The sequence below is a fragment of the Camelus dromedarius genome, chromosome X (genome assembly GCF_036321535.1).
Source record: "Camelus dromedarius isolate mCamDro1 chromosome X, mCamDro1.pat, whole genome shotgun sequence".
Classification (NCBI taxonomy): Eukaryota; Metazoa; Chordata; class Mammalia; order Artiodactyla; family Camelidae; genus Camelus; species Camelus dromedarius.
In genome coordinates, this window is record NC_087472.1 from 109,339,843 (window position 1) to 109,364,507 (window position 24,665).

The window sequence follows — 24,665 nt, forward strand, 5'->3', positions numbered from 1 at the left end:
TAAATGCTGCAACCCAGCCATTGCTGCTGTGAAGCTGTTTTAGTTGCCAAATCTGGAAAATGCAGGGTTGGATTCTATGCCATCAGAGATTCCTTGCCTTTCTGAAATTCTGTGTTCCCACGTCATAAGCCTTGCAGCTTTCCCTGGGACCTTGTATGTTGATTATTTCTTGTTTGTCCTGCGTCTTCAATCAGACCCCGTTCACCTGACCCTTCTTTTCTGCCAGCCAACGTGTCCCCCTCTCTTCTTTTTCGCGTCTCCTCACGTTTCAGTCTCCTCGTGCACAGATGCAAAAAGAGGGAGCGAAGTGGAGCAAACAAGAACATTTTCCTGAACCATGAGACGTCCCGTGTTACCATTCTAGCTCTTGCCTATCCCAGTCCCCCACAGTCTAGACGCGCCAGTCTTCATAGTGTGTGTGTGTGTGTGTGTGTGTGTGTATGTGTGTGTGTGTGCAGAGTTCATAAATCTAGCAGACACACCACTTAGCATGACACTGTGGTAATGAAATTAAGTACATATTTATGAAAGGAATGAATGATGTAGGGAGGAAGAGAAAAGAGACTTGCACATGCGCATCACTAGCTTCCCCTTTCTCCAGAACACCATGTCCACAGTTCCAGCAGCTTGGCGGGCATCCCTTCCTGTACATGCACTACACACCCCAGACTCGTCGTGTTAAACACTTAATTCCACGTCTCTCCCTGTGTTTGTGTCTCCTGCACCCTCCCTCTTATTGGCATGGTCAGGTCATTTCTGAGTGGGTTGAGAACGTTTGGTGCCAGGGGGACGGTATAGCTCAGTGGTAGAGTGCATGCTTAGCATGCACGAGGTCATGGGTTCAATCCCTGGTACCTCTGTTAAATAAAAACTGATAAAAATAAATAAATAAACCTAATTACCCCCCTAAAAACCCAGACAGTTTGGTGCCTTCCCATTCTCCCTGCTCCCCCACTACCTTTCACAGGTTTATTTCCCCCATCCTTTTCCTCAATGTCCTTTGCCTTCCAGAGGGCACTAGAAAATGGTAGGAGATTTGGACGACATTGTAAAAGCTTTCGTTTTCATTTGCTGCGTATCTTCCCTCCATCATCCATCACCTATTCTAACACTCAAGTCATTTCCAACACAAACTGGGGCAAGCAACTGTGTTCTGAGCGCGTCAGTGGCTCCTCATGGAACCGCATGGGCCATCTTCCTAGCCGCCTCTTCCGCCTTACAGCAGTCACATGCCACTTACTTACAGTGTTGTCTTGGCCCCGAATCTACTGACAATGCTCAAGTCCTCCTCACCCTGCCAAGCTAATTCAGGAGCCCTCCGTTCTGTGAAATGCTCTCCAGTTATCCCACGTGGAGCTACGTATCACTTCTTCAGTTTCTTATGGGACGTTATTCTTCGGTCATTTCTTGTGTGCTTCATTGCTGTCCCCTGCTTTATCCACATGCTTCCCTCCCATGGAGATTATAGGCTGCTTTAGGGCAGAATGAATCTTGACCAGATTTCTCCCCTCCTTACTGAATAGATGAGCACCTTGCACAAAGGAAATATGAATCCGTATTTGCTGATTTAGCAGATGTTAGTCTGAGCAGGTTGAGCTGTATGGAGTTCTACTTGCTTTGTTTTAACGTTAGGTTCCGTCTATTCAGCGTAATGTAATTATGGGTTCTATTTCCTTGACGACTGGGCATGTGTGGACATTTGTATCTTATAGGGAACTTTTTTGCTTCAGAATTTTTGGTGGTTGCTGTGCAGATGATATAATTTCTGTTGCTTTTATTACTTTTATGAGAGTGTTTAATTAAATATAAGGTATGGGATTTTGTGCCAAGCTGTCCGGATGGTAGTTCACCAAAGCAATATCAATCATTTCCCTCTTCGTCAGTACTTTGGCTCATAAGAGTTGGATCTCTCTGCTGGTGGTGTACATAAACACCTTGGAATTTGTAGCACCTAGAGCTTCCTGGAGCCGAGTCCTCCTTGGGATGGTAATAATTAGTCATCTCTTGGATTTGCGAAGTACTTTTCAGTTTCTAAATCCCTTTCACACGTATCATCTCATTAAATCCTTGCAGCATGTGGCATGCATAGAGCAGTGCTTCATGGTGGAAATAACATTCCTTTGGATGTGCCAAAGCCTGGGTCCAAATTCTAATTCCCACAGTCTCAACCATTGTCGCATGCTTTGTTTCCTCAACCTCGCTAAACTGCAGTTCCCTCTCTGCAAAATGTAAGGATAATAGTACCTAATTTTATGTTCCCGCGTGGCTTTGTTGTGAGGCACCGTGGAACAGATGGTTTTAAGCGTGCTCCATACATCTGTAAAGGTTCTGGCACTCTTTCATGTTCAGTGATAGCTCAGTGAGTTAACATGGGGGATTGTGTGCCCATATCTGAGTTAGCAAACCGAGGCTCAAGAGTAGATGTGATGTTGGTCAGCTGTGGAGTAGACACGTGGCAGAGCTGGGGCTCACACCGGAGCTCCCATTGCCCTGTTCTGTGCTGGCTGCACTGTGGTCCTGCTCTTGGGTAGTTCTAGACTCCGTCCCCTCATTTGCCTGCTCAGTCCCATGCACCTCGTGAAGGACTGCAAGGGGGTTAGCAGGCACTCTCCCTCCTGAAGACCAACTGAAGGTTGTGTCACTTCAGTACAAGTCATAGACTCCACAAATCAGTCAAAAGTGAAATGTGAGGATTCTTGGCAGAAACCCTAGACGCTCCACGGTTGCAGAGAGAGGAAGTCAGCGTGCACTGTGTGGACAGCAATGGTGAAAATTAGATGGTTTGAAGCAGCTACTGATCTGAGTGAAGAAGGACTGAATGGCTTCTCTTTAAGAAAAAAATGTAGTAATAAACTGGAATTGGAAAGGATCCTGGGTTTGGGGAAGAGGAAAGCAACCAGCTTCACTGGAAACAATTTATACGAGGTTGAAGAAGATGGTTAGACATGATTTGCTGGTTGACCAGATGTTTTAAATGTAAAACCATACATTTTGGGTTTCACTTGGTAATTATTGACTACTTGTATCAGGGACCTCACATTTTCAAAACTGTATTTTAGAAGGGCGAGTGTGACCAGATTACATAGAACTGTTCCGTGATGAGAGCTCGTAGTCCTAAGTAGCGTTTGCTCCTCCATCCTGGGGAAGTCGTTTCTCAGGATCAGCCCTGTTACTGTGGTTAACACACTGCATTTCTGTTGCATGTTGTTCACAAACTCTAGACCTTGGCACAGTCAACATCTGGAGCCAGACAATTTTTTTTATTGGGTAGGGGGGCTCTCCTGCACGTTGCAGAATTTAAGTAGACTTCCTAGGCTCTACCTACAAGAAGCCAGTGCCTCTCCCCTCAGTCGTAACAAACAAACAAGTGATCTCCAGGCATTGCCACATGTCCCCTGGGAATACAGAATCACTCCCATTTCAGAACCACTTCCTTCGAGCAATTAAAATAATTTATTGCGTATCTTATGACGTAAATAAATTACACTAAAAAAAACCTGTACAGTGTAGGCCAGTACATTTAAACATTGGGCGGGTTTACAGGCATTCTGTGTCATTGGCTTCTCTGTAAAGTTTGAGTGCCAGGCGATTCTGGACAAGAAGCGGAGGTAGTGAGGAACGGTTGTTTCCTGGGTTTGAGGTGAGCTCCCCAGTGTACCATCCTTCCTCACACTCCCAGTTATCCGATATTTACCCCCATAACTCGTAGTCATTATTTGCTTGGTCCCTGGAAATATCTGGGTGTCTCAACCTTAAGTGCTGGTTATAAAAACACTTAAATTTATCAATAAATTTATTTCACAGGTGTTTTCTGAGCTGCTGCAATGTGCAAAGAATACTTTAGTAAATGTCACAAAGTCTGTGCTCGTGCACCTTACATCCCAGTGGGACACTGAATGAACATGTTTACTACTGGACTGTTTAAAACATAAATTTTAATGTAGAATTGTCACCTGAGCAAGTGCTATTGCAAGTGTGTCTTCCTAGATTAAGTAAAAAATAATTGATAACCTACATTCCAAATGATGATCTGTGGAATTAGCTGGCTCAACCTTTTTTTAAAAATTTCTCTGAAATTTGACGTTTTTCTTCATTGAGCCTGAAGCAATAGCCTAGGAGGAAATGACTTCAAACAGCTGATCGTCCTAAACTTGAAAGCCTGAAACACTTGCTAAAATATTCTTTGATTATTGTTTGGTTGTTTTTTTGTTTGTTTTTTGTTTTGTTCTTTGTAGTTTGAGGCAATATATAATCACGGTCCTCAAATGTGCAGTTGTCTGCTTGTGGTGTTATTTCTCTCCTGTTCTTTTCTCTCATGGAAGGGAGATTTAGGGCTACCCTTTTTTGGGGCAAAACTTTATGTTTTATTTATTTAATGTTACCTTTTCTTACGATTCCTCGGAGAAAAAGGACATGTTTTCTTCTTGCTTGAAGTGTGAGAGAAATGGCTGTCACTTTTTTCCTCTCTGTCTTTTGTTGAACGCATTTTACCTGGACAACAGCCCCATAAAAAAATAGAGATTTGGCAGATTTATCCTACAGAGATGTACTCAGGTGTCCCCATCTGGGCTGTTCTGGTCAGGCGGTTTTCACAGAGGATTACTGAAAGAAAATGTTGGCCGTCATTAATAGCATTTTGAAACATATCTTCAGATGCTACTGACTAGTGGTTACTGGAAATCAGGAAAGCATGCAATTGAAACAGAACTTTAAATATGTTGTGTATACCCGATGCTAACAGGTTCGATTAATAAGGAGAGGTGCAGTATGTGTTGCTGCCGTTAGCATTTTAAAAGTATACCCATGTTTGTAAACAACACCTGTTTCGTATAAGGTATTTGTTCTCCAGGTTGACTTGGAATGGTGGCTATCACAAAGCACTGACTTTTTCATGTCCTGTAGTTGTGAAAGTGTAACCGTATGCATGTGATACTGTGTTTTCCAAATTTACATTTTCAGCAGTGACAGAAAGCAAGAATTGCATTATTATTTTGAGATGTTTTTAGCCTCATTGCACTGAACAGTTTTTATGTGGGAACAAATGCTTGTTGGATGTTTCCTGAATGAAGTGACAGAGAACTTAACTTGTAAGTTGCTGAACGTCTGTCCATGAAAAAACCCAGATCTTGTGGAGTGGTTGGTTCTTCTCCATCGTGCGACACTTCTCCAAATGAACAAAGTTGCAAGGTGTTTTAAAGAGTGCCATTTATTCATTTTAAGTGCTCTTGAGAAGGAATTAGATCTAAGCATATTTATTAAATGACGACTAAATTTTTTTTGGCTGGGAGCCAACGTCTTGACACGCATAAGGATAGCTCTGAGAGTAAGGCATTGGGTGTACCTTTAGGAAACGAGACTGACTCTAGGGAATGCATAAGGTAGACAGGTTTCAAGATTATTTCCTTGCTATTCAAAAAATTTAGAATTGTTGTAGGGGTGAAAAATTGTACACTTGTTTTAGAGCATGCTTGGGAGAAGTGAATACAGATAAACTTGGGACAAGCTCATAGAGGTCTTGGGAAAGAATCACTGAAGAGCACAGGGTTTTAAAATTAAAATAACTAAAGACAAATTGTTCATATGCAACAGTAAAGAATATGACATCTAGAATACTTTCATAAGAAATAGATCAATTCTTAATGTAACGTGCATGAAACAAGAAAGTGACATCATAGACTGTTTTCCATCAAATTCTACAGCAGTTTTTTTCCCCAGCCTTTCTGAGATACAGTTGACATAACACGCATTGTATAATTTTAATTGCACATTGTGTAAGTTTAAGGTGTACAGTGTGATGATTCGATACATATATATTTTGGGAAATGCTCTCCACAATAAGGTAGTTCTTTTTAAAGCTCAGTGTAGCATCTGGATCTCCAGGAGAGCTTGCTGGAAGAGATTCTTGGGTCCCGATTGCAGAGCTATGACTCTGTAGGTCTGGGGGCCACTCACAGGCTTGCGTTTCTAATAAACAACAGCGTGATGCTTATATTATTGGTCACTGATCACACTGTGAGAGCAGGGCCGTGACAGATGGACACTTGATACACAGGCAGTGGTTTGTTTTCATATGTGCATTTTTGACTGAAAAAAATAGCAATGGATATTTGAAAATTAAATTTCACCATAGAGTTTTCCAGTTTATCTTTTAAACTATATCTTTATTTTAAAACAGGGAGGGTACTAGAAAGTAGAGTGAAAGAATAGCACAGGTGTATATCCTGAATTCTACATTATACATGTCAGAAATTTAATTGAGAATTTTGATCTCAATTGGAAAATTAATCAATAATGAAATAAGAGTCATACAGATAAAATAATCACGAGCCTCTGGGAGCCAGGGGTATGCCAGTTATTTAGACAACCGACATTTAACGATACATGATGATTAGCTTTTAATCATTAATAATTTAATAGTTAAAAATTGTGTTGAAATGTAATTTTGAGAATATGATGTCCATTCATATGAATGTAACAATTTCCATCGTGAGGCCTCTTCCTACAATGTATTATACAGATAGTATATATAGTGCTCTCTGCTACTATGTTTTGTGTGATAATTATGCATTGTATATGTATTAATAAGCTGTATTTACATTGTTTATTCAATGTTACTGTTTATCATTCTGTGCTATTGTTTATTCAGTACTATTTGACATACGCACTTTGTTCATTCAGTTCTGTTACTGTTTATTGTCACAGTTGTGACTGAACAATGGATCCTGGGTATTATCTTTGATTTATTAAAATACATATAAATTATTGAGTATAAGTATAAATTATATGTAATACTAAATTTCTTACATATAAAAATATACACATTCAAACTTTATTCTGAAACTCGCATGTCAGAATCTTGTGTTCAGCATATTCAATATATTTTAATAGAGAACTTAAATTGGGTAAATGTTGGATTCACTGACATAAAGACATAACTTAACATGTGTGAGATGTATATACATATATTTAATACTTCAGTCACTTACAGAAGAGCATATATATATATATATATATATATATATATATATATATATATATATTTTCCCCCTAAACGAAGGCACTAGAGATTGAACCCAGGACCTCGTGCCCGCCAAGCACGTGCTATACCCCCCACCCCACAGCCAAAGTAAAAGCAAGTTATTATTGACGTTTATGAGAAGAAAACATTGATCTGTAACAGCAGCCTTTAGAAGATATTTGTTATTGAATAAACAATATCTCCTGTCCAAGTCGCTGTGCCTGCCAGGCAGTGTCACACCTTTTCCTAGATGTCACCTCCAGCCAGACTGTGCCGCTGTTCCTTTTCAGCCGTGTTGAAACACACGTCCAGCTGTCCCCGCTCTGTAGTGATGCTCTCGCTCAGAGCCCTGGGACACATGGTTAACGTGAGCCTCTGATTAGGTAGATTTCCTAAAATCACCAAGGAAAGTAGGCACCGAACAGTGAGGATGGCGCCCAAGCGGGTCCTTTCCTTTTCCGCTTTGTTTCCTGACCGTGTTTACCAATTTATTTCCCTCGTTCCTCTCTCCCAGTGCCTGGAGCCCTGCAAGGCGTCCTGGGACCTGCGGAAGCAGCAGTGCCAGAGCTTCTGTGAGGTAAGACACGGGGCCCAGGGGCCGAGGGGCACCTGTGTTCGTCTGTAGCTTGGGGGTGCATGTCTGTGGGCGTGTGTGTGAATTCACATTAAAAAAATTATTGAGGCGTCTTAAAACCGAGCCACTCATGCTCCCATTATTGATTAATCAGACAGAAAAACTACTCTGATTACCTTTAAAGAAAGGTGCGAGTGGCTGCCCTCCTCCGACCTGGCGCCTTGGCTTCTGTGGTCGTTCTCTGCGCCATGTTGACATCGTCACGCCTCTTGGCAGAGGACACCCGTTACTCGTGGTGCAGTTTCTCAGACATTTTCATCTGACTTCTCACCCCTCGGGCCTCCCGTGTCCTGGGCTGACTCTGGCCCACCTTTTCCTGTGTGGAAGCATGTGATGTTCCCTGTGCTGTCACGTAGGTAACAGAGCGTTACTGTCTTGGGCGACCACTGTCTGAGATCATCAGTTGTGCGACAGACGGGAGAGCTGCTTTGCTGAACTGTCTGCTCCAGGGCAAACCAGGGACCCAGGGGGCTGCTGTGAAGCGGCCGGGAGGATGTGCACCCAGCTGACCGCGCGGTGGCCTCTCGAGGTCAGGAAGGTCGGAAAGTCCACAAGGGCTGTGAGAACAAGGGTTGGAAGAGCCCACGACGGCCGCCCAAGCAGCGCCGTGGAGTGTGGTGGGGAGGGACCAGAGGACATGCCCATGTGGCATCAGAGTGAAACGACCTTGCAGGGCTTCTTCACATGGAACTGGGGCTGGTGGGGGACTTCCGAGGTTCTCCAGACAGACGTGGAGGTCTGGTCTAAGCTCTGTGCTGTGCAGGAGGTGCATGTGTGGTCGTCACCTGGGGGTCACCTTGGAGGATGCACAGTTTCCATTCTGAGAGCACAGTGGTGGAATGAGACAATGATAACTTCCCCAGTTTCATGGTGCATACCATAATGTCTGTAGTTATGACATCTTCTGACCTTCCCAGTAAGCATGGAGATTAATCAAGGCATGCAGTAAGTCCACAGAGTTGTGTGTGGAAGCCGCAGGGGACTGGGATGTTGGAAGTTGTCCAGTCCCACCCAGGTAGCAGGACCAGGTCTAAAACCCCGCCTCCGATGGGTCCCACTGTGTCCAAGTGCTGCTGTGGCTGGACTCCCCGTGGACAGTTCCACGGGGTCGTAATGTTACAGGGTTATTTTAGAAAAGTGTTGAGTGTTGTTTTAAAAAAGTGGAATGGAAGCATTTCTCACCTGCTCACACAATGAATACATGATCTTCCTCAATCTCAATTTTAATTTGCTCTGAAAGTTTCTACTCAGCGTTTTGTGACTGTCTGGAATCTCGGTGATTTTTGCAGACTCTTATATAATAGCATCTGTTGCCAGAAGCACCTCGGGCTTGAGGATTACCATCACTGAAGTCTTTGGAAGCGTTTTGTAATTGTGAACGTTAAAACGCTTCAAATGATATATAGCACTGGCAGATGTTCAAAGTTACGTAGCCAGTTGCTCTGCTGTTGACCCCTGTGGCTAAGCTAATGACTTAGTGTCAAATCAGATAGAAGAACTCTCCTGTGTCTTTTCGTATCCAGCCCTTTTCTGGATGTTGGAGATGGTACAGGGGAACGTAAATCATGGTATCCGCTCCGCCAAGGGAGCTGACATATTATCCTTCAGTTTTTACAAAATATCTTTGGGCTTCTCCAGGGCTCCAGTCCAAACTTTTCCAGCAAACATGCTTACCTGGGGTTCAGTTTAATGTATCTTTCTATTTCTTACCTCTAGCTGTACAGCAAATTATCCCCAAACTTCATGGCTGAACACAGCACACATTTCTTACCCCACACTTTCTGTGGGTTGGGAATCTGTGCACAGCTTAAGCTTCTAGGTTGTAATCAATCTGCTGGCTGGGCTGCATTCTCATCTGCGGGCTCAACTGCAGGAGAAGCTACTTCTGAGCTCCTTGCAGTTGTTGGGAAAACTGCGGTCCTGTTCTTGATGGCTGCTGGCTGGAGTCCGTGCTCAGCTCCTACAGGTCGCCAGTGGTTTCTCCCCAGTAGACCCTTCATCTACAGGTCACAGCAGGGCTGTTTACTTCTTCGAGGCCAGCAAGAATCCGGATCTCCAGCCTGCTGCGACAGAATTTTATATAACACTGGTATCTGAGAGCAGGTTCTTGTCTCATCACAGGAAGAATTCAGAAACGAGACACGGAGGTCAAGAAAGCAAAGCAGGGATTTATTAAGTGACAGGCAGGACTCTCCTGTGGGAGAGCAGGCAGAGCCAGGTGGGTAGCTGCCCCGAGTTTCTCTGGCAAGTTGGTTACATGGGTGTAAAAATGAATGCATGGAATATTCATTGACAGGGAGGGGTTTGGGGGTCCTCTTTCCTGATCCTCATCCCAGCTCCACCTTCCTGAGGGAAGGAGAGATTTTTGGTCCTTATTTAGTCAAGATGGGGAAGTTGGATGAGGTTATAATGGGTGAAAAGTTGCATTTGGATGAGGTCATAATGAGTAAAAGGTTACATTTGGGTGGTAGAGATTCCTGCCTTGTCCCACCTTTCTTTGTTGGCCTCCAGGACACTTGTCAAACCAAAATATGTAGTTTCTCATCAGTTCGGAGGTTCTTGCTTTTCTCGGTCTGCTCAAGGACCACCCCCCCTTGTTCATAAGATGTATAGTTTCCTGCCATTTGGCCCATGTCCCCCTTTCTCTGCTCATATCTAGCCACCTGCCTGCTCTGACAACACAACATAATCTCAGGAGTGACATCTCTGCACTTTTGCTGTATTCTGTGGGTTAGAAGCAACGCCGCCCCCCCCCCCCACCATGGGCAGGGAGGTGTTCACTCTGGGGCAGGTCGTGACTCAAAGGGGCTCACTCTAGGCTCTGTCTACTACAGAAAGCAGATTGAAAAACAGATTCAGGCCCCTGGAGACATAGAACAGAACCGATTCATCAGAAATGAAAACAAACACGAAACAAAACTGATGAATTAACGCAAAGACAAGAAGCAGGGGCCATCCCTGTGTCTTCCGTGTTCTGTGAAGTGCCTCCTACTTTTATTTTGGATTCTGTTCTGCACACAAACGGTACGTCTGTCTGAACTAAACTTTGCTGTTGGAAAACCTTGAGGAACAAGATGTGCCCTGCTGTTTGCTTGACAAACACATTATCCTTCATATCACCGACTCTGGGTGGGTAGTTTTGTGTCTGAACCTGAGAAGGAAGATATAATTGAAGGTCACTGGAAACCTTTCTCCCTGCAAATTCCAAATGTGAGGGCGGGCTTCTGTAATTGCCGCCCTGTCTGAAATCAATGCAAGGGCTTCAGAACCACATCTGCTTTATTAAAATGGGACTCGTGTGTACAAACTGTGATCTGCTGTGGCAGGAAAGGTTAATTGAAACTTGAACGGTGCAGAAAACAGAGGCCAGTTCATGTGAGGAACTCTGTGGGGAGACCTCGGCCCCGTGGCCCAGTAGCTCAAGCTTCCACACTCAGTTTTACTTGCTTTGATTTTTCTTACGTCTCTGTGTGTGGTTTTGCTTCTGTTTTACTTAGCAGTTCATAAATGACTATTATGCTGAAACAGACTGAATCCTGGAAGGGTAACCCCTGTTTCACTGTTTTCAAGGCTACTCATTCATGGAGACAGACCTGATACAAGCCTGTCCACCCTTTTGGTTATCTATCACATTATGTATTTAAGGAGGCATACAGGGTCCATCCTGTCACGAACCTAACCTTTCCCTTTGTCAGGGTTCAGACCCAGAAGGATCCTAGATCTTACTCTTACAGAAACACCTAGACGGTTAGATATGTTTGGCCCTATGGTTTATTTGCAAGATGCTCTGAGCTCTGTTTTCTAAGGCATGAATTTGAAAACCACACCCCACAGAGCAAAACGGGTCTGCCTCTTTTTTTCTTTGAGTAAAGCTTTATTGGAACACAGCCAAACCTGTATTTTTTTGCATATCATCCGTAGCTGCTTTTGTGTTACAACAGCAGAATTGGGTAGTTTATGGTCCATGAAGCTGAAACTTTGCAGAAAGTCTTGTCCTTTACAGAAAATGTGTTCCGACTCCTGCTCTCAGAAAATGAGCAACAGTCATGATGATGACACAAAGGCCGCCTAACCTTTTAGACTGTCATTACTTCTTAGTCTGTATCACCAGCACCCATTTCTTTTATTTTTCTTATTAATTGTTTTTTATGGAAGTGTATAGTTGATTTACAATGCTAGTTTCAGGTGTACAGCAAAGCGATTTAGTTATACATATGCACACATATTTATTTCTCAGATTCTTTTCCATTAAATGTTATTACAAGAAACTGAATATAGTTTGCTGTCCTGTACAGTAGGTGCACTTTTAAAATCTATTTTATATACAGTAGCATGTAACTGTTAATCCAAAACTCCTAATTTGTCCCTCCCCCAGCGTTTCCCCTTCAGTAACCACAGTTTGTTTTCTGTGTCTGACTAGCACCCATTTGTAAACATAAAGCATTGTTCTTGGTAATTTTAGTTATAAAATAAACTGTCCTACGTGGGAAAGATTTTCAGGGGCGCGTTAATAGTAACGGACACTGATCTCTTTAACTTCTCGCTTGATTATCCATACCGGGTTCTACTTCTGCCACTTTTTCAGGCTGGTGCCAGAGTTAACAATCTTTTTTTTCTTTTTTTTTTAATTTATTTTATTTTTCACAGGGGAGGTAGTTAGGTTTACTTATTTATTTTTGGAGGCAGTACCGAAGATTGAACTCAGGACCTTGTGTATATGCTAAGCATGCGGTCTACCACTTGAGCTATACCCTCTCCTCCAACAATCTTATTTTTTAAATGGAGAAATTACGTGTATTAGAACAGGAATCTTTCTGGAATTCTCTGGATCATAAGGGATGATTTTTCACGTGTCCTTTTTTGAAACGTGTTATGTTCCATGATAGATACATACGTAGATTGTGGTTTACTGCTTTAGTTTATTAACTATTACCCACTTCCTTCCACTTTTATAAAATCTTAAGAGCCATGACAAACTATTTGAATGTCTCTTACTAGTCATCAAATGCGTGTCTTCCCGTGTTTAAATGTTCCTTTCTTACAATTGCTGGATTCTTAAATTATGAGTAAAAGCACCTTTTACTTACCTTTTATGGTATATAAAATAATCGTGTGTTACAACTGATGCTGACTTAGTCTGGATGAAATGTGGTACATCCTAGTTTATGGGGAGCCTTCTTGCTGGGACGATGCCCCTCCCGTCTTTAATTCTGATGTTTCTGACGCCATCATGTCCCCACCCTCATAGGAACTCCCTAGGATGTCAACATTAGCTGTGTGAAATGTGCATTGGGGGTCGTGGAGAGCTGCGGCCCCATCTGCTTCAGGGATCCACCCTCTTTCCACGAGGGAAGCATTCATTGTTGATACTAAACTTGTCACTGGATCAGCCAGGATTCTGACAGATCCAGTCCTGGCCAGGGTGAAAAGACGGACAAGAAAGAGGCCTTCACTCTGCCACAGCTGCTTATGCATCCCTTTGTGTTTCTTGATTTTCACAATGTTTTCCAGTCTTATTCCATCTGATTTTCACAGTGATTCTTACACGAAGTGAGGTCTGAATTTTGCTAAGTGGAACTGACACACAAGGAGAAAACGGTCATATTTGCCCAAGATCTCATGCTTCACAGGTAGAGGAGTGGGATCTAAAATCCAGGTGGTGTGACTGCGAGTCAGGTCTCTCCCGCTGTTCTCCGTCCCAGGCACCTGCATCTAACCCTGCTCCGTGCAGCAGAGCACTGAGGAGAGGGTGAGATTTGCTTCTCAGGGCAGAAAATAAGGAACAGGACTGTCTCTTGTGTTAAACTGTCGGCCCAACCGTTTGTGTTTGAGCAGCCTTACTCTTCAGTGAGAATGAAGTTTGGATGATGCAAAATCATAGTTAACTAGAGGTGTTGCAAGGGGTTGAAAAGAAGAAGGCTCCTTACAGTTTCCGGGTGTCTTTGTCCATGGGATGTTCTGACACTACTGAAAGGAGAGCGCAGAAACGAAGCTGTTCAGATTTATCACACCCTTCTCTTGCCGTCAGAACCTGGTCTCCTGCCACAGTGCTACATGACAGTAGCTATGCCTTGAAATCGAGGGTATTAAGCAAATGCCTCACTTCAGGAATTCGAGCAGAGCCAACAGCTGTCTGGGAACGTCTCTCCAAGAGTTAAAGGGCCCGAAGGAACCTGATGAGACCACAGAGGAAAATGACACAGCATGCCCCAGCTGTGCGCATTGTGGGAGGAAGGGTCAGCACACAGGACGCAGCACAAGCTGGTAACCTGTCTTTGTCATGAACTGCTTGGGGAAGGGACTGGGATGACGCTGAGCTGATGGTCAGATGCAGACTGTGTCAGGCAAGGCTGGATGGGGAGCGGGGAGAGGATGATGGAGGTCCAGTGTCGAGCCTGCTGTGTTGAGATGTACGTTAGTGTCCACTTGCGATGTGTCCTGGGCATAGATACCTGAGTCTGGAGTCGAGGGGAGAGGTGAGGCTGGAAATCCAGACGTCATTGTTCATAGACAATATTTAGAGTCATGAAGCTGGACGAAGTGGAGGAAAGAGAAGAGCTTCCTGGGTTGAGCCCCAAGTCACAGCAGGATAAGGACGGGGAGGCAGCGGGGAACCAGCAAGTGCACTGAGAGCCATTCAGAAGGGAGAGAGTCCACGCGAAGGGGAGTTCTGAGGGGCGAATGGCAAAAGCCTTCCAGGAAGGAATCAGTGGGCGGTTGGTGGCATCTGCATGCATGTTGGAGGCCTGAACGTCGGTCATTGGATACTGTGACGCAGAGGTCATGGTCCACCTGAGCGAGAGCAGGCTGGCGGGTGGCTGAAGAGGAAGTGTGCTTGACGTGTTTGAGAGGAGAGGTAGGGAGAGACGGAGAGCGGGTGTGAGGACCATTTCAGGAGCACTGGTTCCTGTGAAAGGAAGGAGCCAGGCGAGGTTCTGGGTAGAGGGGTGAGCAGGGCACCCCCACACGTAATTACCTTTAGGGGGAGGAAATCAGCACATAGTATACGCAGGTGGGGATTATCCTGAAGAGGCAGGGTATTTGATGCTGGAGGAGAGGGCGGAGAATTGCAGAAGCAGGTGACCGGAAGCAGCAGTGCATCCAGTGTCTGAGGTCGGAGCGAAGCCCGTCCCTCCAGGTCCTGGGACACGATGAGGTCTGAGCACGTGGGCCCAGGTTCAGGTGCAGTGGTGGGTGTGAAGGGGGAGCCATGGTGGTGGTCTTCCAAACATGTCACTTTTCTTGGTGAAATAGGGTGACTGGCCGAGAGTGGTGGAGGCTGGGGTGACCAGCACGTAGTGTTTTTCAGAAGTGTTAGCTTTTATTGCTGTAATGAATAAAGTTGTATTTTTACAAACGATACACATTGCCTTTTTATATTTTTATAGGACAGAAAAGTGTTAGTTACATATTCTGATGGTGATCCTTGGGCAGTGGTGCAGATTTGGTCCAAGTTGTCCTTTTAACTTAGTGGTCGTGGGGTTACTGGGGTTGAAATGTTCTGAGGAATGCTGATGAATTTTTATAAGTGTTGGGAGATTTCCTTTACCACGAGCTCATAAAGGAAGTTGTCCTCATTACATCAACTTCTACAGTCCTGGAAAATGCGAATATCAAGAATATTGAATGACTTTTTATGGTTGTTCAGTAAATTATTGACTAAGTGGAACATAGTCTCCATGGAATGTAGCCCTTTTTTTTTTTCTTTTCCTTTTTTTAAACAGTGAGGCTCAGTTTTCATTGAATTTTTATATGGTGCTGGGGAGTGTAGAATTATGTGGGACTCTATTGAGAATTGATGAGTTTTGAAAATTTATAAGAGGCTGAGACTGAAGGCTATTCTGACTGATTTAAAGATCTATTATGTCTGAAAAGAAGGACTAGACAGGTAGCCATGTACGAAGGAGGTGGGGAAATGTCATGGGCATTGCAAAAGCATCTCTTTCAAGCAAAAAATCAAAGATGCATGTAAAGCACTTATCCAGTGTCTGAACATCCACGCTGGATTAACAGTAGCTCTTTTTATGACTCAGGAGGAGGGCAAGGTCACCGCTTTGGAACTCTATGATAGGTCCGTCGGACATGGACTCAAAAGGTCCCCCCCGGTAGCAGTCAGTACACAGCACATACAGGGAACAGGTCCACCACGTGCACACAACTCTTTCCGGAAGTTTCCCTTCCTTCTTTGAAAACTGCCTGCGTGAAGAAGAGGAGAGACTCAGGTCAGGGGCTTTCATTTGGTGGAAGTGATTTTTTTGTGTTTTTATCGTGGGAAGACTTGAATATATTTATAAACTGAGGGGAAGTGAATCTCGCCGGGAATGTGACGTGGAGATACACTGGGGGGAAAGCCCAGACTTCTGGGGTCAGAAGGCAGCATTAAATCAAGTTTCCGGGCAGAGATGGAGAGAGCCAGCTTCTGCCCGAGGGTCGGGACGTCCTGGACAGCACTTCCCAGGCTTCTGTGCGCGCACACAGCACCTGGGACTCGTGCTGACCCAGCGGGTGTAGGCTGCGGGCGCGAGACTGCGCTTCCCAGGCGGTGCTGGTGCTGAGTACGCGTGAGCGCTGGCCGGGGTGAGGATGCCGGTCTGCGACACGGCTTCCCTGTCAGCACTTGCTCTGAGCTGCCCCCTAATTTGATGAAGCCTTGTGGTTTCTTCTGTCGCATTCTATACAGACAAAATATGCAGTGGGCTGATAATAATGATTGGAAATAAACAGATGAAAATCGTTTTTAAAAGTGGGGAAAAAACCCTCTTTTTATCATTCAAAATGCAGAATTATAATTATAGTTGTTTTGTCTCTGTCCCCAAACAAAAGATATTTCATTGGGTGTAGAATTCCAGGGTAACGATTTTTTTTTAACTAGTCGTTTAAAAATATTTTTGCATTTTCTTTTGTCTTGCATATTTTCTGAAAAAATCTCTGATGTTCTTTTTTTAAAACTGTATATAAAGTGTCTTTTCATTTCTCCGCCTGCTTTTGAGTTTTTCTTTCTATCTGGTTTTAAGCCATATGGTCATGGTACACCTAGATGGCGTGTCTTCCAAGTTCTCCTTGGGGTCATTGGAATTTTGATGGTGGGCTTATAGTTTTAATCAACTTTTTAACATATTGACCTTTTTCCCCCCGTCCCATCCTCCGTCTCCTGTCTTCTGGGATTCTAATTATCCATGATAGACTTTATATGGTCTCCTGGGTCAGTGAGTCTCTGATGATGTTTTTCCTTCATTTTTTCCCCCACTCTCTGCTTCATTTTGATAGTTCTTATCACTCTATCTTTGAGTTCCCATCAAGAGATCTTCTCTTCTATAATGTCGGACACGCTTTTAATCCCATCTGGCATTTTCCGTTTGTTTGTTTTTCCGTTTTTGCTTCTGAAAGTTCCATGCAGTCTTTCTTGTATCCTCTGTTTCTCTCCTGTCTGTGTCCATGTTTTCTTCTACACCCTGGGCACACACAGCATGTTTAGGATATTTTTTTTAATTTCCTTTTCTGCTAATTACGTCCCCTGCATCATTCTGGCTCTATTTCTTTAGATTCCTTTTCTCCCCTCTTTTGGTGGTGTGTCAGTTTCCTGCTTCGTTGCATGCCTGATGATGTTTGATTGGGTAAGACTTCTGTGTTCTAAAGTTCGCTGTATTTTTCTAAAAAGCAGTAGGCTGTTCTGGCATGCGGTTCATTACTTGAGATCAGTTTGCTTTTTTAAAGACTTGCTTTTAAACTTTCTTAGGAGATTCAGAACAGCCTTTAGTTTGGGGTTAATTTGCCCCCATTACTAAGGTGATATTTTTCTGAGGACGCTATGCGATGCCCTGTGTATTATGTGTCCTCTCTTTGGTGGCTGGAGTGTGAGTCATTAGCCATATTAGAGCTGTAGGAATTGTCAGCTCCAGTGCTTTCTGATTGTCCCCCTGCCCCCATCTTGTGCACTTCCACCGCATGCATGTTCAGAAAGCAGGATTCAGCCCCAAACTCCAGGGGTTGCTCACAACTCTCCGGGTTTCTCTCTTGGCATAGTTTCGTCCTTCCTCATTTTCTGCCCACAGCATCTATTCACTTTAGCCTCCTCAAACTTTGACCTCTTTCTCCATAAAAGTTGAGGGCTCCCTTGGCACCGTGGACTTGAAACTCCCTCTGGCCATTCCTGTTTGGACACATAGGGCTCACCGCACTGGCGTCTCCTCTCAGGGCATCCAGTCCTGTGCCACCTGTCGGCCATCGTCTACATGAAGGTGTTGCACATCTTGCGTCCGGTTTTATGGTTGTGCACAGCAGTCAGCTCCCACACTCCTCAACAGGCATGAAAGGGGTTTTGCCAAATAACCCGAATTAGCTGGAGCTCTCCAGTCTGTGCTGTTGATGACTCTGGGTTTGCACCATCTATTCTTTACGGCTGGAAAAAAAAAACCCTGTATTTGAACGGCCCCCTTCTCCCGTGCCTTCTCCTAATTAAAGATGGCTGTCACAGCCTCTGAGAACCTTCTTGACCTCCTCCTCCGTTGGAGCTGGTGTCTCTCCTGTGTTTATTAGCTGTGCTGTGATGGTGACTGACGTCTTCTCCACCGAAAGGCAGTAGGGGCAGGAGCAGAAGCTGTGCCCCTGTCCTGGGACACTGCTGGACACTGTCCAGGTGTTTTCTGAGTATGTGCTGACAGTGGTTCTCACTGGGTTTGTACACGTGTCTGTCCCAGCGCTCATGACACTGTGGTTTGGCTGTTGCAACGTCTGTGTCCTACAGGAGGTGACAGACTTCCTCTAGAGACCGATGTGGTCTTCTCTCCCTTTCACGTTTGTGTTTTTCTGGCCAAGGAATCAATATATTGCTCTAATCTGGAGTTTTTCCACTCTGACACTATTGTTGTTTTGTAAGTTAAACACTTCTTTGTGGTGGGGCAACCCTACTCTCCCCAGTAGGTGCCAGGTGTCCCCCTTCCCGGTTGTGACGACCAGAAATGTCTCCAGGCCTTGTCTGATGTTCCCCGGGGAGCAGGGGGAGGGGGGAAGCGCACTCCAGCTGAGAACCATTTTCCTAACCTGTGGGATCTGTCATTTCCCTTGCATGTGCGTAATGAGGAAATAACGTTCTGTTCACATTCATTTTTCTCTCACTCTGTGATGACCTGGTCTGTCTAAAAGTGGTATGATATCCACACAGTTGTGTATAAACGAAGGAATGAGAGATTTCAAGGAAGATTTCTGTGCTATTATGATTTATGGTAAGAAATGTAGATTTGGCCCTTGACCCCTTGCCTGGCACAAAGTTCCTAAAAACCCTTGGAGTTTCTAAGTGATGTGAGCAATAAATAAGGTCTTTTATTATGATAATGAGGGGGCTTTTGCTGTAATTAGAGGATCAGACTTCCAGTCCCCATCTCTGATTTACAGAAGGAGAGAAGAGCTGGAGGCTGGGTTCAGGCCTCACTGACCAGTGACTTAACCAGTCTTGCGCTTGCAGTGAGAGCTCCATAAAACCCCAGACGACTGGGTTCACAGAGCTTCCGGGTTGGTAAACACATGGAGATTTGGGGAGAGTGTCTTCTGCCATTTCCCCGTATCTTGCTCTGTGTGTCTCTTGCATTTGGCTGTTCCTGCGTTGAAACCTTTTATAATAAACCGGTGATACAGTAAGAACTGGGGATTAAAATTCTAATACCTGTAATCGGGGCTAGCACTCATTACAGCATTACTGCGTGGCTGAACCTGTGCTAAGTGTCCGACATCCTTTAGCTCATGCTGAGGGTGATGATACACAGTGGTAATTACTGTCCTCCTGTTTTCTGTGAAGACAGGGAGACTTGCGGAATTATCTTTGCCTCCAGATCATTCAGCTCCTACGTGGCTGACGCACTTGCCGTGACTCGTGTAGGGTGCCCTGTATTTGCTTCTGCCGCTTCGTAATGCTTATTTTTTTCTTCTAGAATATTCCTGTCTTCTACATCACCCTTACCCACCTCACTCATCCTAACGTGTTGATGGCTTATCTTAAAAAGTTTTCTCCTCGTCTAATCCTCTTTTGACCTCACATGTGCTTCCATCACTTCCTGTGACTACCTTTACTTAATACAAATTAAACTGCTTAATGATCTTCCTTGTTTGTTAGTAAAAGTCTAAACTGTAAGCACAGTGTGGCATCATTTTGATCCTTCCGTCTGTTCATCATTAGACACCTAGTACCTAGAATGCCAATCTGGCGTATGAGTCAGTCTGTAAATGCTTCAGTGGGCTTCTCATGTCACGGGCATGCCTGGTAGCTCTTACTGACAAAATGCAGGAAGGAGGGGAGAGAAGGAAACGATGGTTTAACTCAAGTGTCTTAGCCGTCCCCGGTTCTCTAGAAATTTTTGGATTTGGGGAATTATTCAGGTGCCTGATGATCTTCCAGAGGTCTCCCAGTGTGACTCTGGAGTTCTGCTCCCAGGGGAGAATCTGACATGGACATCCCCATACAGAGGGTCACATTGACCTTCAAAATAAATAGAAAAGCAAGCCAACCGAGAGGAAACTGAGATAAACATGAGTAAAAATGACTCTAGCCAAAGGAGCATGTACCTATAGGAAAGGGACTTTCTTAAAAATAAATGTTTCTGATTTTTTTCCCTAATTTTATAGTATTCATGGCTAACGTCTAGTTTGCCTGGGAACCAAATTAATTATAATCTCACCTAATAAATTGGGATGTGTAACTGGGTTTCCAAGCAAATCATAATTGCATTTCCAAGCATTAGAAAATTCAAATTAGAAACATTGGAATTGAATTTGAATTGAGAATGCTTTTTCCTCTTTCGTGCATCCCTTGTATTTAGATGCCTTCTTTGAAAGATACAAGTGGCAGTTTTTTTTTTAACAGTATAATGTCTTTATTTTTATAGAAATCATATATGCCCGTTAAATCATTAATATAACAAACCACACAAGAGAGTAAAACTTAACCTTCACTCCAAATTCTACCATCCAGAAATAGCCGTGGTTACCTGTGCAGAAGAGTTACCACAGCAAACCTGTCCTGAGACATTTCTACTTGAAAGGTTGCCCTTTGGCTGGCTTCTGGAAACTTAGATTTGGGGGAGATTTCTCACCAATTCCTAGCTGATAAGAGGGGTGCACTGTTCCTAAAGTATTGGTACAAACAGTGTGGTTGATGGCAAACACCTGTTTCCTTCTGGGAGTCTGGATTTTGGGTACATGAGAGGCAGAAGGTGCCTGTGTGACCAGCCTCCGAGAAAAACTCTGGGCTTCAGGTCTCCACTGAACTTGTCTGGTTGACTGCATTTCACGGGTGTTGTTACAACTCACGGCTGGAGGGATTCGGCGCATCCTGTGTGACTCCGTTGGGAAACCCTGCACCTGCTTTCCTCCACATTTATCCCCATAGACCTTTTCCCTTCTGCTGATTTTGCTTTGCATCCTTTTGCTATATTACATCATAGCCTTGAATATGAGTATGTGCTGCATCCCGTGAGTCTTCCTAGGGGATAATCGAACCTGGGGGTGTTCATGGAAACCCCAGTATATCAGGCAGACATCTCACCAGGCATCTCAGTGTGCAAGGTAGCTTTAATACTGCTTAAAGTTTAATATTATTGTAGTCTTGTGGTATTGTAGTATGAATATAACAGAAGAAGAAGGAACCTCCCAAATTTCTGGGGGAAAAAGATTATGAAAAATATTATGAGGTTGAAATAATTATTTTTGAAAATTCCATATTTATTTTATTATTTATGGATGTCCTAAAATTAAGTTCTAGATTTCTCACACTTCTTCTACCTACCAGTGTTTTAAATATATTCTTTTACCTTTAGTTTTATTGCATCAAATTCTCTCTTTTAAACCATAACTCCTACTTTACTCAATTTTAGTTTTATATTTATGTGGATGATTGAATGATTAGTGGTTCTTTTATGCTAATTTCTTTATTCTTGGCTTTCTAAATTGGATCGTGTCTTAGCTTCTTTCAGAAAAGGCGTCCGTGGGGATCATTTTCTTTGAGATTGTTCATGACAGACTTTGCCTCTGTGACACCTGAAGTCCAAGTTGGATTGCACAAACTTTGTTTTCTCATGTAATGTATAAGTATACACGTTACTTTCTTTGGGTGCTGCCTGACTCCATCTCTTCTTGTTTTCTGTTAATTTGTGGAACATTGTATAGTTTTGCAAGAAAGGCTCATGGGTGCTAAATTCTCTGAGCCTTTATGTCTTTGAGAATATTCCTGTCACATGTGTATTAGAATAACCACCTAGCTGATTGATTTTATACACACACACACACACATATATGCATATGTATTCTTTATTATCATAAAACCATATCTTGGCTTCACACATTACATTTTATAGACATTAACCTGAGGGAACCCTTATTTTCTCCCTCGTAGTCAACTTGCCTTTTCTACCTGGATGCCTGGAAAATTACATTTTTATTCTTGAAGTTCATTATTGCAGGCTCTGTTTCCGTGTTGCTTGTTCTTATCAATATCTCTGGAGTTTAACTGCCCTTCTGATTTACATGCATATGATTTACACATACCTATGTGCATTTCCCCCTCCACTCTACCACCTGATATTTCTGGAGTGTTAGAAGCCCCCAGGTGGCCCTAATAGGGAAGCAAGTTGAGAGCCAGTGGCTTAGCCATCATCTGATTTTACACTGAGATGGAGGCAGCCCTTAGAAAAACAGTGGCCCACACTCCTGTTTGTCTGTGATTTTGGTTAAATTGTAATCCCCCTGAGCTTCTGTGTCCCCATTTATAAAATGGAAAGAATCATGGCTGTGGGGTGTGGGGAGGAATCAGTGGGATGAGCTAGTGAAGCAGCTAGCAGAGGGTGGGGTGTGTGTCAGGGCGGAGGAGAACGTGTCAGGGAGCGCCGGGTGTATGTGGGGTGGGGGCACTGTTGACGGTGGGGCACTGGTCACGGGGTGGGGCAGTGTCAGGGGTAGGGGGTGGGGCAGTGTCAGGCGGGACATGTGTCGGGGTGGGGCACTGGTGGAGGGCAGGGCACCTGGCAGAGGATGAGGGAAGCTGCAAACCTTCTGTACCTGTTAGCAGTTAACAACCACTGCCGGTCCATCATCTGATCACTGGTGACGGTGACGGTGGTGATGAGGGTGGCACGGAACTCATTTCAGGGTTGCACTTGTGTGTATTGCCTGGAGCAGGAAGGGAGCCCACCAGGGCCTGGCTCTTGGCAAAGCTTTGTATTTGAGATCTGGCACATGGAGTGATTCTGGGCGAATTGAACTTAATACCAAATGCGCAATTTTCTCCACATCTTGAGGCCTCATATTTATATGATTTCTAATATAGTAACATATTTCACTGAATTTAATGTGTTTGTGGCCATCATTCCATGATTGCTGCACAGATTATTTTATTATATAATACCTTGCATTTTACACCAAACAAAACAAAGACAGTGTCTTTTAAAAAAGTATCCAAGAACTGTCACCTACTGTTGTATATCATTGTATTTTTACAATTTGCCACAGGTTAAGTTGAGCTTAGCGTATTGCCCAGGTAAGGCACTAAAAAACACATTTTAGTTTTTAGCTAAGAGATGGGATGTAAGAGAGATTTATAAGAATTAATATTATGTAGACTATTCATTAAAATATGAAGGATTTTTCTCTTAATCCAGTGCACCCAGGGACATTTTCCTTCACCACTTTGCTTTTTTAAGCCGTTCTCTGGATGCTTAATGACATACATTAGGCACTAACCACCCTAGAAAAAGCCATGACCTTTGAGGACAATTCCTTTCTTATTTTTGCATACGGTCAGGGAAGAAAACAAACAAACAACAAACAAAAATTAATAAGCATAACAACCATGTCTTCTCCAAATTTTCAACTGGAGCCAGTGACCTGGCAAAAGATGGTTATTTGTGTGATTGGTGAAATTATTACTATGAATAGTTTTATAAAGGAACTGTAGTGGTGTTAATTGTACAGTTCATTATTGGTCTTACTAGACTGGGTATAATTGTGTAAACAGATACAGCAGTTAGCATATGCATCTGTTGTTGCTACGTGTGTTTTCATTTCCATAAAGCTGATGGGCGTTACACCCATAATGATTTGGGTAACTCACACCTTTTCTAAAATGTTCACATCCCTCTTGACAAGTCCACGAGTAATTAACTTGTAGTATCACAGGGAATATTACATGCTTAATGGTCAGAAGTCTCTCTTCCTGCACCCAGAAGACCTTTTGTTCACAGGATTTCCAACTGGCCATTAAGGGACCAATTCACACATTTTCTTCATATGTAGAGTATTAGTATTCTCGCACATCATTTTCTCTGATCTGTAAGCATTTTTGTCCTGATTCCATTCAACTCGTAAATTTTCATTAAGCGGTGATTAAAGACATGGAGAGAGACCTTGTGTATGGGGACCATATGTTCTCTAATTTATATTCAGACCATTAACATTTTTCAACCTACTCCAAGATGATTATCCAACGTAATTGATAGAGGACATCAAAATTTGCATTCAATAGGTAGAAACAACAGAGCAGTTAAGTAGACCACCTCCTTAAGGGTACTGTATCAAATCCATGTATTTGTAAGACGATCTTTGTTTAAGTTCACAAACTAAAGACTGGTTCTTTCTTATAAATTCCAACAGGGCTCTGTTCCCTCCCTGCAGATTTCCGTGCTTGATGTAACTGAAGCATGTTGGACCCTCATGGTGGGTCACACTGTAGTAGAAGCCGAGCCAACTCGCTGCCTTCGGCTCTTAGAACATTGTTGTCAGAATTACAGAAGAATCTGGAAGTGTTAAGCCGTAACCCTGTAGCAGAGGGAAAACAAGAGAGACACCAGGGACTCCAGCCCAGCTGAGCACCTGGGGTGGCCACCTCTGGGAGCAGAGCTTAGTTCTCAGTCTGCACAACCTCATAATACTCGGAACATAATCTGCACCGTTTCAAGCTCAGGTACCAGTCTAGAAAGTGCCAGGGCAGAGATGACCGTTTTTGGTTTCCATGGCCAACAAAATAGTAACAGA

The 24,665-nt window shown here is 43.6% G+C and overlaps 1 protein-coding gene across 2 annotated transcripts in view; it reads left to right on the forward strand.

Annotated features, from left to right (window-relative positions):
• The window catches only part of LOC105105077 (anosmin-1), a 170,631-nt gene that overhangs the window by 90,235 nt on the left and 55,731 nt on the right, over positions 1–24,665 (forward strand). For both annotated transcript variants that reach the window (XM_031445982.2, XM_064482614.1), the window contains one exon: positions 7,533–7,595. In XM_031445982.2, the coding sequence (XP_031301842.1) occupies positions 7,533–7,595 (63 nt within the window). The remainder of the gene's footprint in view (positions 1–7,532; positions 7,596–24,665) is intronic.